This window comes from Panthera onca, chromosome B2, assembly GCF_046562875.1.
Source record: "Panthera onca isolate mPanOnc1 chromosome B2, mPanOnc1 haplotype 2, whole genome shotgun sequence".
NCBI lineage: Eukaryota > Metazoa > Chordata > Mammalia > Carnivora > Felidae > Panthera > Panthera onca.
Genome location: NC_138343.1, coordinates 94,051,624 through 94,063,763, shown reverse-complemented (window position 1 = coordinate 94,063,763; position 12,140 = coordinate 94,051,624). Strand labels below are relative to the sequence as shown.

Sequence of the window (12,140 nt, the reverse complement as noted above, 5' to 3'; positions counted from 1 at the left end):
GCAGATGCAGCTTCTAGGTCAAAGCTCAGAAAGGAGAAAGTCATGATCAAAAGGCTTAAATAGGCTTTGTCTTATAAAATACTGACCTAAATGCTTATTTTTCTTATATTTGAAAGTTGTGCTTGACTACTTGTCCTTAGTTTAAAGGAATTATATAGCTGATGATAAAGTCTTATGTAACAGTGTTTCTATTCCTCTTGGGATAGAAGTAAATAAAGTAGCAGTACTTGATATCTTTGTTTTAATTTTTATTTTTATTAAATTAAAAAAAAAATTAAATGTTTGTTTATATATTTTTGAGAGAGAGAGTGCTAACAGGGGAGGGACAGAGAGGGAAACACAGAATCCAAAGCAGGTTCCAGGCTCTGGGCTGTTAGCACAGAGCCCAATGCAGGGCTCGAACTCACGAACTGTGTGATCATGATGTGAACTAAAGTCGATTGCTTAACTGACTGAGCCACTCAGGCAACCCTCTTTTTTTTTTTTCTTTTTTTAATGTTTATTTATTTTTGAGAAACAGAGAGAGACAGAGTGTGAGTGGGGGAGGGCAGAGGGAGAGGGAGACACAGAATCCAAAGCAGGCTCCAGACTCTGAGCAGTCAGCACAGAGCCCAATACAGGGCTGGAACCCATGAGCCCTGAGATCATGACCTGAGCCTAAGTCGGACACTTAACCAACTGAGCCACCAAGGTGCCCCTGTGAGTACTGTTATCTTAAAATATTTTTATCAAAATCTTTGCAGTAAAAATGATAGTCCCTTGAACCACCATTTTTTGTGAAGCCATGATCACCAGGCAGCAATTTTCAACTCTTAGATTTTCCTCTGGTATCTGTTTCCAAACAATATGCTTCTATTGCTCTTTCTCAACTTTTAGGTAACACTGAATCATTTCTTGTCCTGGTTGAGTGAGGATTTAACTCATTTAAATCCTCTTCCCATGCCTTCTTCCCCCATTTCTAAAATTATATTGTACATTTTGGCTAGATAAGACTAGTTGTATATATAGTTAAGTAAATATTGTTTACTGCTGCGTCAAGTAATGAATTGTAATAACATTGTCTATCTAGGGTGACTACTTTTATTAAAGTTAATAATTGGCCTTGTTTAATTTTTCTTTTTATAAATCAGTAATTCTTCCTGTATGCTCCTACAAAATATCTCAGTACTGTTTTCAACAAAGACAAATTCATTAATTATCACTTCCATTTTTTTTTTTAACTTGGGAATTTCTTAGTCTCTCTTATTTATGTTCAATCCCAAATAGTCTAGATTTTGCATTTTCTACTTTGATGTGTTCCTTCGTTTTAGAGGAGGATATCCTCCAGTAGCTTCTTGGAAAAGGTGCATTGGAGGGAATTTTTTCCCTCAAATCTTACATAGCTCAGCATATTTTTTATTTAAAACCATGTATTTGAGTGGTAGAGTGGTTGGTTATAGGATTCTACATTGGAAGTTATTTACTTTACTTTTTTGAAGGCATTTCATGTTTTAAATTCCAGTGTTGCGGTTGAGAAGTTTAGCGCTAATCTGATTTCTGTTTATCTCTGGAATCGTACATCCCTAGTATTTTGCAATTTCACTTTGATGTACCTTGTTGAAAGTCTTAATTTATTATGTCAGACGCTTGGTGTGCCTTTTCAGTCTGGCACTGCAGGTCTTTCAGTTCTGAAAGTTTTCGATATTATTTCTTGATTACTTCCTTTTGGTTCCTCATTGTCTTTATTCTGGATTTTCACAGTGTCTCCCTGGATTGATCTACCAATTTCCCATTCTTCCCATTTTCTTTGTCTTTTTGTTTTACTTTCTTTCTTGTAGAGTTTTTCAACATTGTCTTTCTGAACTTCTCTTGAATTCATAGGGCGCCTGGCTGGCTCTGTCAGATGAGCCTGTAACTCTTGATCTCGAGGGTGGGGGGGAGGAGGGGTTGTGAATTTGAGCCCCACAGTGAGTGTAGAGATTACTTAAATAAATAAATAACAAGACACTTTAAAAAAACTATTTAACTTCTATTGAATTTTTGCTTCTTCCATCATATTTTTGATTTCTTATTCTCTGAATATTTTTTTTCAGCATCTTGTTTTATCCTATGGATATAATATCCTTTCTGTTTGAGGGTAATCTTATCTGATTTTTATTTTTTCTTTGGTTCCCTGTATTATCTTTATATTTTTGACTTCCTATTTCTGTTTGTTTTAATTTTTGTTTTTCAAGCTAGAGACCTACTTTTAGTTAGCCATCAGGTTAATTGTCTCTTAAATATTGTCTATCCATTTGTGTATAGCCGTGAGGCACTAAAATATTGGCTGGAAGCATTGTATACATGGGCTGCGTTTTGTTGGCTGGCCTCACGGTATGCTATGGTTTCTCAGTTTTGCCGCTATTGTTATTTGGGGCCTGAACTTTCTTTGTTATGGAGGCTGTCTGTAGATTTAGGACGTTTAGACATATCCCTGACCTCTACCTACTAGCTGCCATTTGTACTCTTTCTTCTCCAGTCATTAAAAAAAAAAAAAAAAAAAAAAAAAGTCTCTCAGCATTTCTGAATGTTCCCTAGGGGACAACTGAGATATTTCATAGACACTCTGTAATGCCTTATTTGTAGTGGTGCCAGTCTTTAGAGAGGAAACTTTCAGTCTCTGCCCTTTGAGGTTTTAAGCCTGGCTACTGGATTTTTGGGAGCCTACTGGAATATGGGGGTTGGAGGTTTTCACTGAATTGTTTTCATCATGGCTCCTTATCTCTGCTTTACCTGTATATCCTGCCTGCAGTCTAGAGCCTCCCATTTTACTTTGCCCAGAGAATAAACCTTCCTACTTTGAGATAGTATAGGGAGGGATAGTGTCTAACTCTACGGCATGGGGAGGAAAGGTCCTGGGGTAAAGTTCAACTGTTTTTTATTATTACTATTTTTTAAAGTTTATTTATTTTGAGAGAGAGAGAAAGAGAAAGAACATGAATGGAGGAGGGGCAGAGAGGGGGAGAGAGAGAGAGAGAGAGAGAGAGAGAGAGGGAGAATCCCAAGCAGGCTGTGTGCTGTCAGCTTGGAGCCCATTGTGGGGCTTCAACTCACAACCTATGAAATCACAACCTGAGCCAAAACCAAGTTGGATGCCTAACCCACTGAGCCACCCAGGCACCCCACCAATTATTTTCTTTTGAGGCTTTCAACTGCTCTTCCTATTTAGAACTTTTTGTAACTATCCCCATCATCCAAGGTACTTGGTACTTCCAATTCCTGTATTTTCTGTGTTCTGTAGTGAGAATTTGGTGGTTTGTTGAAATCCACATTTGTAGGCACTTTGACTTCAGCTGTCTTTGATCTGCTAAGTCAGCTACTTTTCCTCCACTTGCTTGCCATTTTCCCAGAACTTACTGACTAGTATGCTGTTGTGTTCTTTCCTGTTCTTCCTTGTGGCTTTATAGTCTTATTATTTTGCTGACCGTGTGCTAGGTTTTAGAGCAGCAAAAATGAACATGTGTGTTCAATCCAAAAGTAATACTAAACAGTGTAATTCCAAAAACTTTTGGATTTTTACGTGTTTTCTTCCTTTTTGCAGGAGAAACTCAAATGAGGATTAAAGGAATAAACCAGAAGAAATTCTTTTTTTTTTTTTTTTAAGGGTTTCAGGCGGGCCTCGTTCTCTCTCTAATTACTGATATGTATTTTTAAGATTTTATATTAACTTGATTTTCTTAGTTTGACTAAGATGATTGCAGAAGTAGAGCTTAGGAGACAGAGTATGAATGAATGAGACTATCAAAGAAACTGAGTCAGTATTGGTTACTGTTAATAGCAAAAGGACTTTGTAGTTTTTTAACATTTTGTACTTTAATATTTATGTTTAATAACTATGCTTGATTTTAAGAAAGGTATAGCTCTGGTACTTATTTTTGGCTTTTAGAGGCAAGAAATTCTGTAGTTTTTTTTTTTTTTTTTAAGTTTATTTATTTAGTTTAGAGAGAGACAGAGTGAGCGAGGGAGGGGCAGAGAGCAAGGGAGACAAAGAATCTCAAGCAGGCTGTGCACTGCCAGCACGGAGCCTGATGTGGGTTTGAACTCACAAAACTGTGAGATCATGACCTGAACCGAAACCAAGAGTCAGATGCTTAATCGGCTGAGCCACCCAGGCACCCCAAGAAATTCTGGTGTTTGATTTCAAATATCTAGAGCAGTGCTGTCCAATTTGCTAGCCATATGTGGCTATTTAAACTTGTTAATTATAGTAAAATAAAATTTCAGTTTCTCAGTTGTTGTAGCCATTTTTCAAGTCCTTGATAACTCCATGTGTCAGTGATTTTCTAGAGCCTTCCCAGGTTAACACAAGTTATGTTACATTATAATTCCACATATATTGTTTAGTGCCTGAGAGTCTCAGGAGAGCTAACCAAAAAGTAGAAGCTGTTCAGCCATCGTAATTGTCATGTTCCTACTTGTTCTGCTTTAAAATTTCACGTTGGGGCAAGAGAATTCCTTATATCTATTTAAACTGTGATAATTGTGTCTTTCTCTGTATTTACTTTTAATTGTTCTTTTCCCCCTCAGACAGTGCAGTGCTTGCTAGACAGTGGTGCTGATATTAACAGGCCAAATGTATCTGGAGCCACTCCATTGTACTTCGCCTGCAGGTATGATATTTTATATTTTCAGATGCATTAAAGAATGTTGTGTATCTGTTATGTTTCCAAACACAGGCATTTCTGTACACTTTCTAAACCTCTCATGTTTTCCCACAAATACTGCACTCCCTTAACTGTGTAAGGAAAAGTTTTTCTATTGTATTGCAGTGTTTTTATATGTTATAGGTGGGAGCTTTTGATTTACTTGATTATTTAAATTTTAAACTAATTACTTAGTAGGTAATGAAAAAAGACATGTTTAAAACCCAGTGATTTCCAAAGTTTGCCTTATTAAGTACTAAGCATAAGCTATTAAAGTATGTCTTGGACCAGAGCCGTGTCTTTGTTTTCTTTGGATTTGTAACTTTTGCAAATATATTTTTTTAAATGTTTTTAGTGTTTCTTTATTTTTGAGAGAGAAAGACAGAGGCAGAATGTGAGCAGGGAAAGGGCAGAGAGAGAAGGAGACACAGAATCTGAAGCAGGCTCCAGGCTCTGAGCTGTCAGCACAGAGCCCGATGTGGGGTTTGAACTCACGGACTGTGAGATCATGACCTGAGCCGAACTTGGATGCTTAACTGACTGAGCCACCCAGATGCCCCTTGGATTTGTAACTTTTAAAAAAATCTTTGAATTTGTCTTGTTAGGTATTAAGTTATGCATTAAGTTATTTTTGCACTTCTGTCTTTGTTCATTTTCTTGGAGCATACATTTTGATTGTTGGTGCATTCATGTAATGAGAAAACATTGACTTAGCCAGTCACTGTGTGCCATATATCATAGGCATTAGTGATACAGTAATAAGCCTCAGTCCTTAAGGAGCTAACAATATAAAAGTTATACATATATTCCACTCCATAACCACCCCCCCCCCACATATATACATAATGTTACATAAATGTAGTTTACAATTAGAAGCAGTTTACAGTATGCTAGTATTTCTTGTCTTTGGTTTGGATTATATGAATTGTGTTACTTATTTAGGCTCTTAAATTCAGATATAAAGGTCTCCAGAAGGTTCCTCTTTTGTTATCCTTCTTTCTGTTGTATATCATTTCATTGGAGGTTTATTTTAGACTAAAAGACCTGCTTTTGTTCTTGTTTAGCTTGTCTTTGGGGTCTCTAATGTTACTGTGATTACACTGGTTCAAATCATCATTGAACAACCTTGAATTAGAATACAAGGACTTTTGGATCTCTAGACTTTTATATCTTGTCTGAATCCAGCCATTTTCTTACAATTTACTTATGATTTGGTTGCTTGGCTAGGAAGCCAATTCCTTCTGTAGTGTCCTGAATTTATGAATAATGTCATTGTTTGGTTTCCTGAAATCTTATCCTATCTTCAGGAGTTATCTCTAGATCAGTTCTTTCTTTGAAGCTTCAGATTTGAATGGCTACCTGCCTGATTTACATCATCGCTTGCAAGTCTTGTAGAATCTCAGATGTCAGAATGTCCAAACTAGAGCCTTAGATTTTCCTTTTCAAACCTTTCATCCACCTTTTCTCATCTCAGTTATTGGAACCCTTATCCTTCTAGTTGTTTAAACCAGAAACTAGATGATGATTTTGTATTTCTGTCTGTCTCTCTCTCACCCTCAACTTGGAATTTATTAGTAAGTTCTGTAAATTTCACCTTCAGAATATATTCTGAATCACTTAACTTCTTTCCAGCTCACAGAAGTGACCTTAATGTTGTTACCTCTCATCTAGAGCCCTGTAGCCATCTCTTAACTGGTCTCCCTTTCTCTATTGTTTCCCTCCCACCTGTCCGTTTCTCAGCAGCCAAAATGATCTTTTAAGAAAATGAATCGACTTTTGTCATTCTGTGTTTAAACCCTGTATTAAAACTTTTTCAGTGCCTCTGTCTGTTGCATACTCTGCCTTTGCCTATGAGACCTGCATGGTCTGACCAATGTGCTTTTGCCACATTGGTTCTCTTTGAGTTTACCAAATGCAAGGGACTCTTTCTAGCAAGCTTTCTGCATGCTGTTTGTTTTACCTCAAATGCTCTTCTCTAGGCTTCTTATGTGGCTGACTCTTTATGTCACAGCTTAACTGTTACATTTTAGGAAGGCAATTCCTGACCAGTCTAAGTAGGCCTCTCCCCAAATTTTCTTTCACAGCATCACAATCCTTTCTTTTATACCACTTTGTATTTTGTAATTATTTATTTACTTTGTTTATGGCATGTCTCTCCTACTGGACTGGAAGCTCAATGAAAGTGAGAATTTTATTTTATTCACTGCTTTATATTCATGTGTAGTACAGTGTTTTGCGTTTAGATGCTTAGTAAGTGTTTTTTGAATGAATGATTTGCTGTAATTACATGTTTGAAAAATATCTTATATAAAATAATGCCCTGTATAATAGTTAAATATAGGTATATTAGGGTTGTATAGAGCTTGGATATTCTTATAGTTAGTCTGAACTTAAAAGTATGGTAAAAGAATATTTTAGAAGTACTTTCTGTTAGTATTATATGCCCATCATTAACTTTTAATCTAGCAAATACTGGATCTCTTTGAACAGAGATAGTTAAGCAAGTCTGATTGAAATCGAAACTAGAAAATAAATTTATCATTGTAGCAGGATGATAGATATGGAACATGGTTCATTTGCAGGCAGACTTTTAATTCTATTTGTGATATCTAGATATAGGTATACATTCAACGTATTATTCCCAGTGTATTGTCTCTGATTAAATGAAAAGGGAAAGGAATGTGGGGGAATAGAACAAGTTGGCCCTATAGACAAATTGTAGATCTTTAAAAAGCTAAACTTAAATTAAGTTTTTATTGGTTGAGAGGTATTACTAGATATATCATCATATGTCTTATTTAAGAATCAACTACTGAAAAATTTTTTTTTGTTTTGAATTAAATTCAAAAGATATTGAGATATATAGTAGAAAGAGCCTTGGGAGGCAGGTTGCAAATCTCAGCCCCAAAGCTATGCAACTTTCATGAAATTTCTTGACCTCTGAAACTTCTGTTTCTTTGTGAAATAGAAATGCTGCTATCTGGCTTGTGGGACTGTAATGAGAATTAAATGAGATGGCTTATGTAAAGCATCCAGCAGAGGATTTTGCACTTAGGTATGATTCTGAACATAGATTTGTAGCTACTGCCAAGCATCTCCTTTCAGTTAGTGGAATTCACAGTCAAAGCCATATAAAACAGCCCAAAGACTCAAAATTGTAAATTTTTAGAAAAGAAAAGGACCATTGGAAAATGTAGTCTCTTTGTTTTATTAGCAGTTCCAAAAAATACTGCAGTATATGTACTAGATGCACTTTAGCCAAGTTTTCTGATCATATTGCTTGAAAAGAGCCTAAATTCGGAGACTCAAAGTGCTTAAAAAATCAGTTCGAAGTGCTTTAGAAGTACTATACCATTCTTATTAAATCTTTGCCAACTTCCTGGTTTCCAGAAAATGCATTGGCATTTCCTTGAAGGGAGAATGATCTCAATCAATATTAAAAAAGTGGTTGAGGGGCGCCTGGGTGGCTCAGTCGGTTAAGCGGCTGACTTCGGCTCAGGTCACGATCTCGCGGTCCGTGAGTTCGAGCCCCGCGTCGGGCTCTGTGCTGACAGCTCAGAGCCTGGAGCCTGTTTCAGATTCTGTGTCTCCCTCTCTCTCTGCCCCTCCCCTGTTCATGCTCTGTCTCTCTCTGTCTCAAAAATAAATAAACGTTAAAAAAAAAAAAAAAAAACTTTATAAAAAAGTGGTTGAGGGGCGCCTGGGTGGCTCAGTCAGTTAAGCGTCCAACTTGGGCTCAGGTCTTGCCCTTGCAATTCGTGAGTTCCATCCAGCGCTGCATCTGGCTCTGTGCTGACAGCTCAGAGCCTGGAGCCTGCTTTGGATTCTGTCTGTCTGACTCTCTCACACTCTCTCTCTCTCTCTCTCTCTCTCTCTCTGCCCCTCCCCCACTTGTGCTCTGTCTCTCTCTGGCTCTCAAAAACAAACATTAAAAAAAAAAAGTAGTAGAATGGCAAAGAAAAATTATTCATTGGGCCAAGTTTTGCAGTTATTTGAACTGAAAAATCTTTTATGCAATACTCTGAGCAGTCTGTTACAGGTTAATCTTAATGTCTTATAATATTACAGGTGAGGCAGTTGATATCCTAATTGGGTTATGCAGATTTTGTATATTACTTAGCTCATGTTTTTTTCTTTTAATTTATTTTTGAAATGAAACATCACTTGATCGTGGGTGAGATTTTAATGTGGTTTTAGAAATAACTCCAGTTTTGTAAAAATGTCGTAATGGTACTTTTTTCCTTCATGCTAATATCCATTTTGCTATATATGGTAAATAACTGATCATTTGGAGACTTTTTTTTTTTTAATTTTTTTAATGTTTATTTATTTTCGAGACAGAGAGAGACAGAGCATGAATGGGGGAGGGGCAGAGAGAGAGGGAGACACAGAATCGGAAGCAGGCTCCAGGCTCTGAGCCATCAGCCCAGAGCCCGACGCGGGGCTCGAACTCACGGACCGTGAGATCATGACCTGAGTTGAAGCCGGACGCTTAACCGACTGAGCCACCCAGGCGCCCCTTGGAGACTTTTTAAAAACCATTTATATTCAACCGTGTTCCATTTGTAGATGGTGATCTCTTCTGTTCATAGTGTGTGATCTCCATCGTATTTTTCTCATAACATAAATCCCCTTGCACCTTATACATTATTCTCTTGAGTATTGAATTGTTTACTCTTTGAGGTAAAACTCTATGTTTATTCATCTTGGTGGAATAGTATGATATAGATGAAGGATTTGGAATCAAACTGATCTTGATTCAGATTCTCCTCTGTTATGTAACTGTTGATCTTGAGCAACTTAATGGTTTTCTCAACTGAAAAATAGAACGAATACTTATTTTATAACAGTGTCAAGATTAAGTCAGACTTTGTACAAAGAACTGAGCATCATGCTTGTCACCTAGTAGATCCTAAATCAGTTATGATTCCGGTCTTTTTTATGTTATTTTCTATGATAAACTACCTTATTTAATGCTTATTTGTCAAATGAATGGTACTTGAAGTTAAAAACTATAATATAATTCAACAAATGTATTGAGTGCATGTTATAAGCCAACTATCATGCTCTGTGTTATGGAACAAATATGTTGTCAAGTTTACAGTTTAATTGGAAAGATTGGATATGTGGATATTAAATATCTGTAGAAGAAATGTCATTAAAGTTGAACAGATCAGCTTTGCACATCTGAGTTTCTCAGAAACAAGGGTTTTAGCAAAGATATCACTGTCTTCCCTAAATAAGTTAAGCTCAAGTTAGTTTCTTTTCACTTAGCTTTCCTTTTTAGGTATTATAAAGAATACAACAGTAATAATTGTAAAGTATTTGATATTAGCTATAGTATTTCTGTGTTGACCAGCACTCCCAGCTCAATGACAAATGATGCTTGATGAAGACTTTTCTTGATGTACAATAGTATAACTACTTTTGCCTTTGGAGAGATTGCAGATTTACTTGGTTTCTTGGTTTTCTGGTATAAATTAGATACTGCTCTTAGGTCAGTTTTGGCCTCTTGATACTTGCATTAAGCAAGATAATCAGTATTACAATAGAGTATCAAGAGAGTGGTATACCTATAATGTCTACTATTAGATTCATATTAGGAATCTATTAAATTTTTAAGATTTAAAATTTAAATATTTTTAGTTGTTTAATTCCATTTGGTTACAAATAATGCAGTGTCATTCTGTGAAAAAGAGTGAGTAGGCTTTTTTTTTTTTTTTTTTTAAACTTTCTGAGGCTGTGTGTCCTTTCTCTTTGGGAAATGACATACCTTTATAAGTATAATGGTACTGTAGAAAGAGTACTGGTATAGACACCAGGGATCTAAGTTCTAGTTTCACCTATGGTTGAGTTAATAGTTCTTACCATCTACAAAATAAAAATCTTTGATCAGATACTCTTCCAAACTATATGAGTTCCTTGGGAATTTCTTAAAATTAGCTTTAAACTTTAGTGTTCCTGGATTGTAAATTTATTTTTTTATTGCCTAGTATCTAGGATCAGATTAGCTCTTTGAATAATGAGACTTAGAGTCTAGTGGTTGCTGTCCCCAAAGTAGCTTCCTCCTAGCTGAAAGAGTTGTGGTTACTGATTTTACTCCTACTAGAAAAGAGAACAATTAGAGAGAATGAGCATGTGGATAAGAGCACTGTTCATTTTAGGTCAAATTGAATAGCTGTCAACAAAAGCCAAACTGAGTGGGTTGATAAATGAAGGTTGAGCGCTAGATAGTATTTTTGGCTAATTAATCCCTACCACCACCACACCCCTCCCCCATTCTCTTATGTTGATATCTGTATTTTTGCCTTCTTTCCATTTTATTTTATTTTTATTTTATTTTTTACAAAGTATTAAAGTGCTATAGAATGTACTTGTTTTGAATATTGAAGGTTTTTTGGAGGTAAGAAGTCTAGAAACTTGGTGTGGTAGGAAGAAGGTTAGAGTTGCAAAGGGAATTGTTTGGAAGAAAACAAAGCAGCATAAGCCTGAGTAGCAGCTGTTTATCCCAGAATATTATGATTTATTGTAGATAATGTGTCCTAAGTTCAATTCTAAGATTTAATAGGTCAGTTTCTTACCAATATAGTAAAAGTATGTTTTAACATTGGGAGAAGTTTTCCAGGTTGTTGAGGATGTAATTCAGATCATCCTCTCCATTAAAAAAATTTTTTTTAATGTTTATTTATTATTTTTGAGAGAGAGAGGGAAAGAGTGTGAGTAGGGGTGGGGCAGAGAGAGAGAAAGAGAGAGAGAGAGAGAGAGAGACACACACACACACACACACACATACACACACACACGGAATTCGAAGCAGGCTCCATACTGTTTTCCAGTGTGGCTGCACCAGTTTGCATTCCTACCAGCAGTGCAAAAGAGATCCTCTTTCTCCTCATCCTCACCAACATCTGTTGTTGCCTGAGTTGTTAGCCATTCTGGCAGGTGTGAGGTGGTACCTCATTGTGGTTTTGATTTGTATTTCCCTGATGATGAGTGATGCTGAACATCTTTTCATGAGTCAGTTGGCATCTGGATGTCTTCTTTGGAGAAGTGTCTATTCATGTCTTTTGCCCATTTCTTCACTGGATTATTTGCTTTTTGGGTGTTGAGTTTCATAAGTTCTTGATAGATTTTGGATGCTAACTCTTTATCAGATATGTCGTTTGCAAATATCTTCTCCCGTTCTGTCAGTTGCGTTTTAGTTTTGCTGATTGTTTCCTTCACTGTGCAGAAGAAGCTTTTTATTTTGATGTGGTCCCAATAGATCATTTTTGCTTTTGTTTCCCTTGCCTCCAGAGATGTATTGAGTAAGAAGTTGCTGCGGCCAAGGTCGAAGAGGTTTTGCCTGCTTTCTCCTGGAGGATTTTGATGGCTTCCTGTCTTACATTTAGGTCTTTCATCCATGTTGAGTTTATTTTTGTGTATGGTGTAAGAAAGTGGTGCCGGTTCATTTTTCTGCATGTCGCTGTCCAGTTTTCC

General features: G+C 36.5%; 1 protein-coding gene across 5 annotated transcripts in view; it reads left to right on the top strand.

Annotated features, from left to right (window-relative positions):
• The window catches only part of HACE1 (HECT domain and ankyrin repeat containing E3 ubiquitin protein ligase 1), a 122,175-nt gene that overhangs the window by 33,048 nt on the left and 76,987 nt on the right, over positions 1–12,140 (top strand). For all 5 annotated transcript variants that reach the window (XM_060616278.3, XM_060616275.3, XM_060616274.3 and 2 more), the window contains one exon: positions 4,546–4,628. In XM_060616278.3, the coding sequence (XP_060472261.1) occupies positions 4,546–4,628 (83 nt within the window). The remainder of the gene's footprint in view (positions 1–4,545; positions 4,629–12,140) is intronic.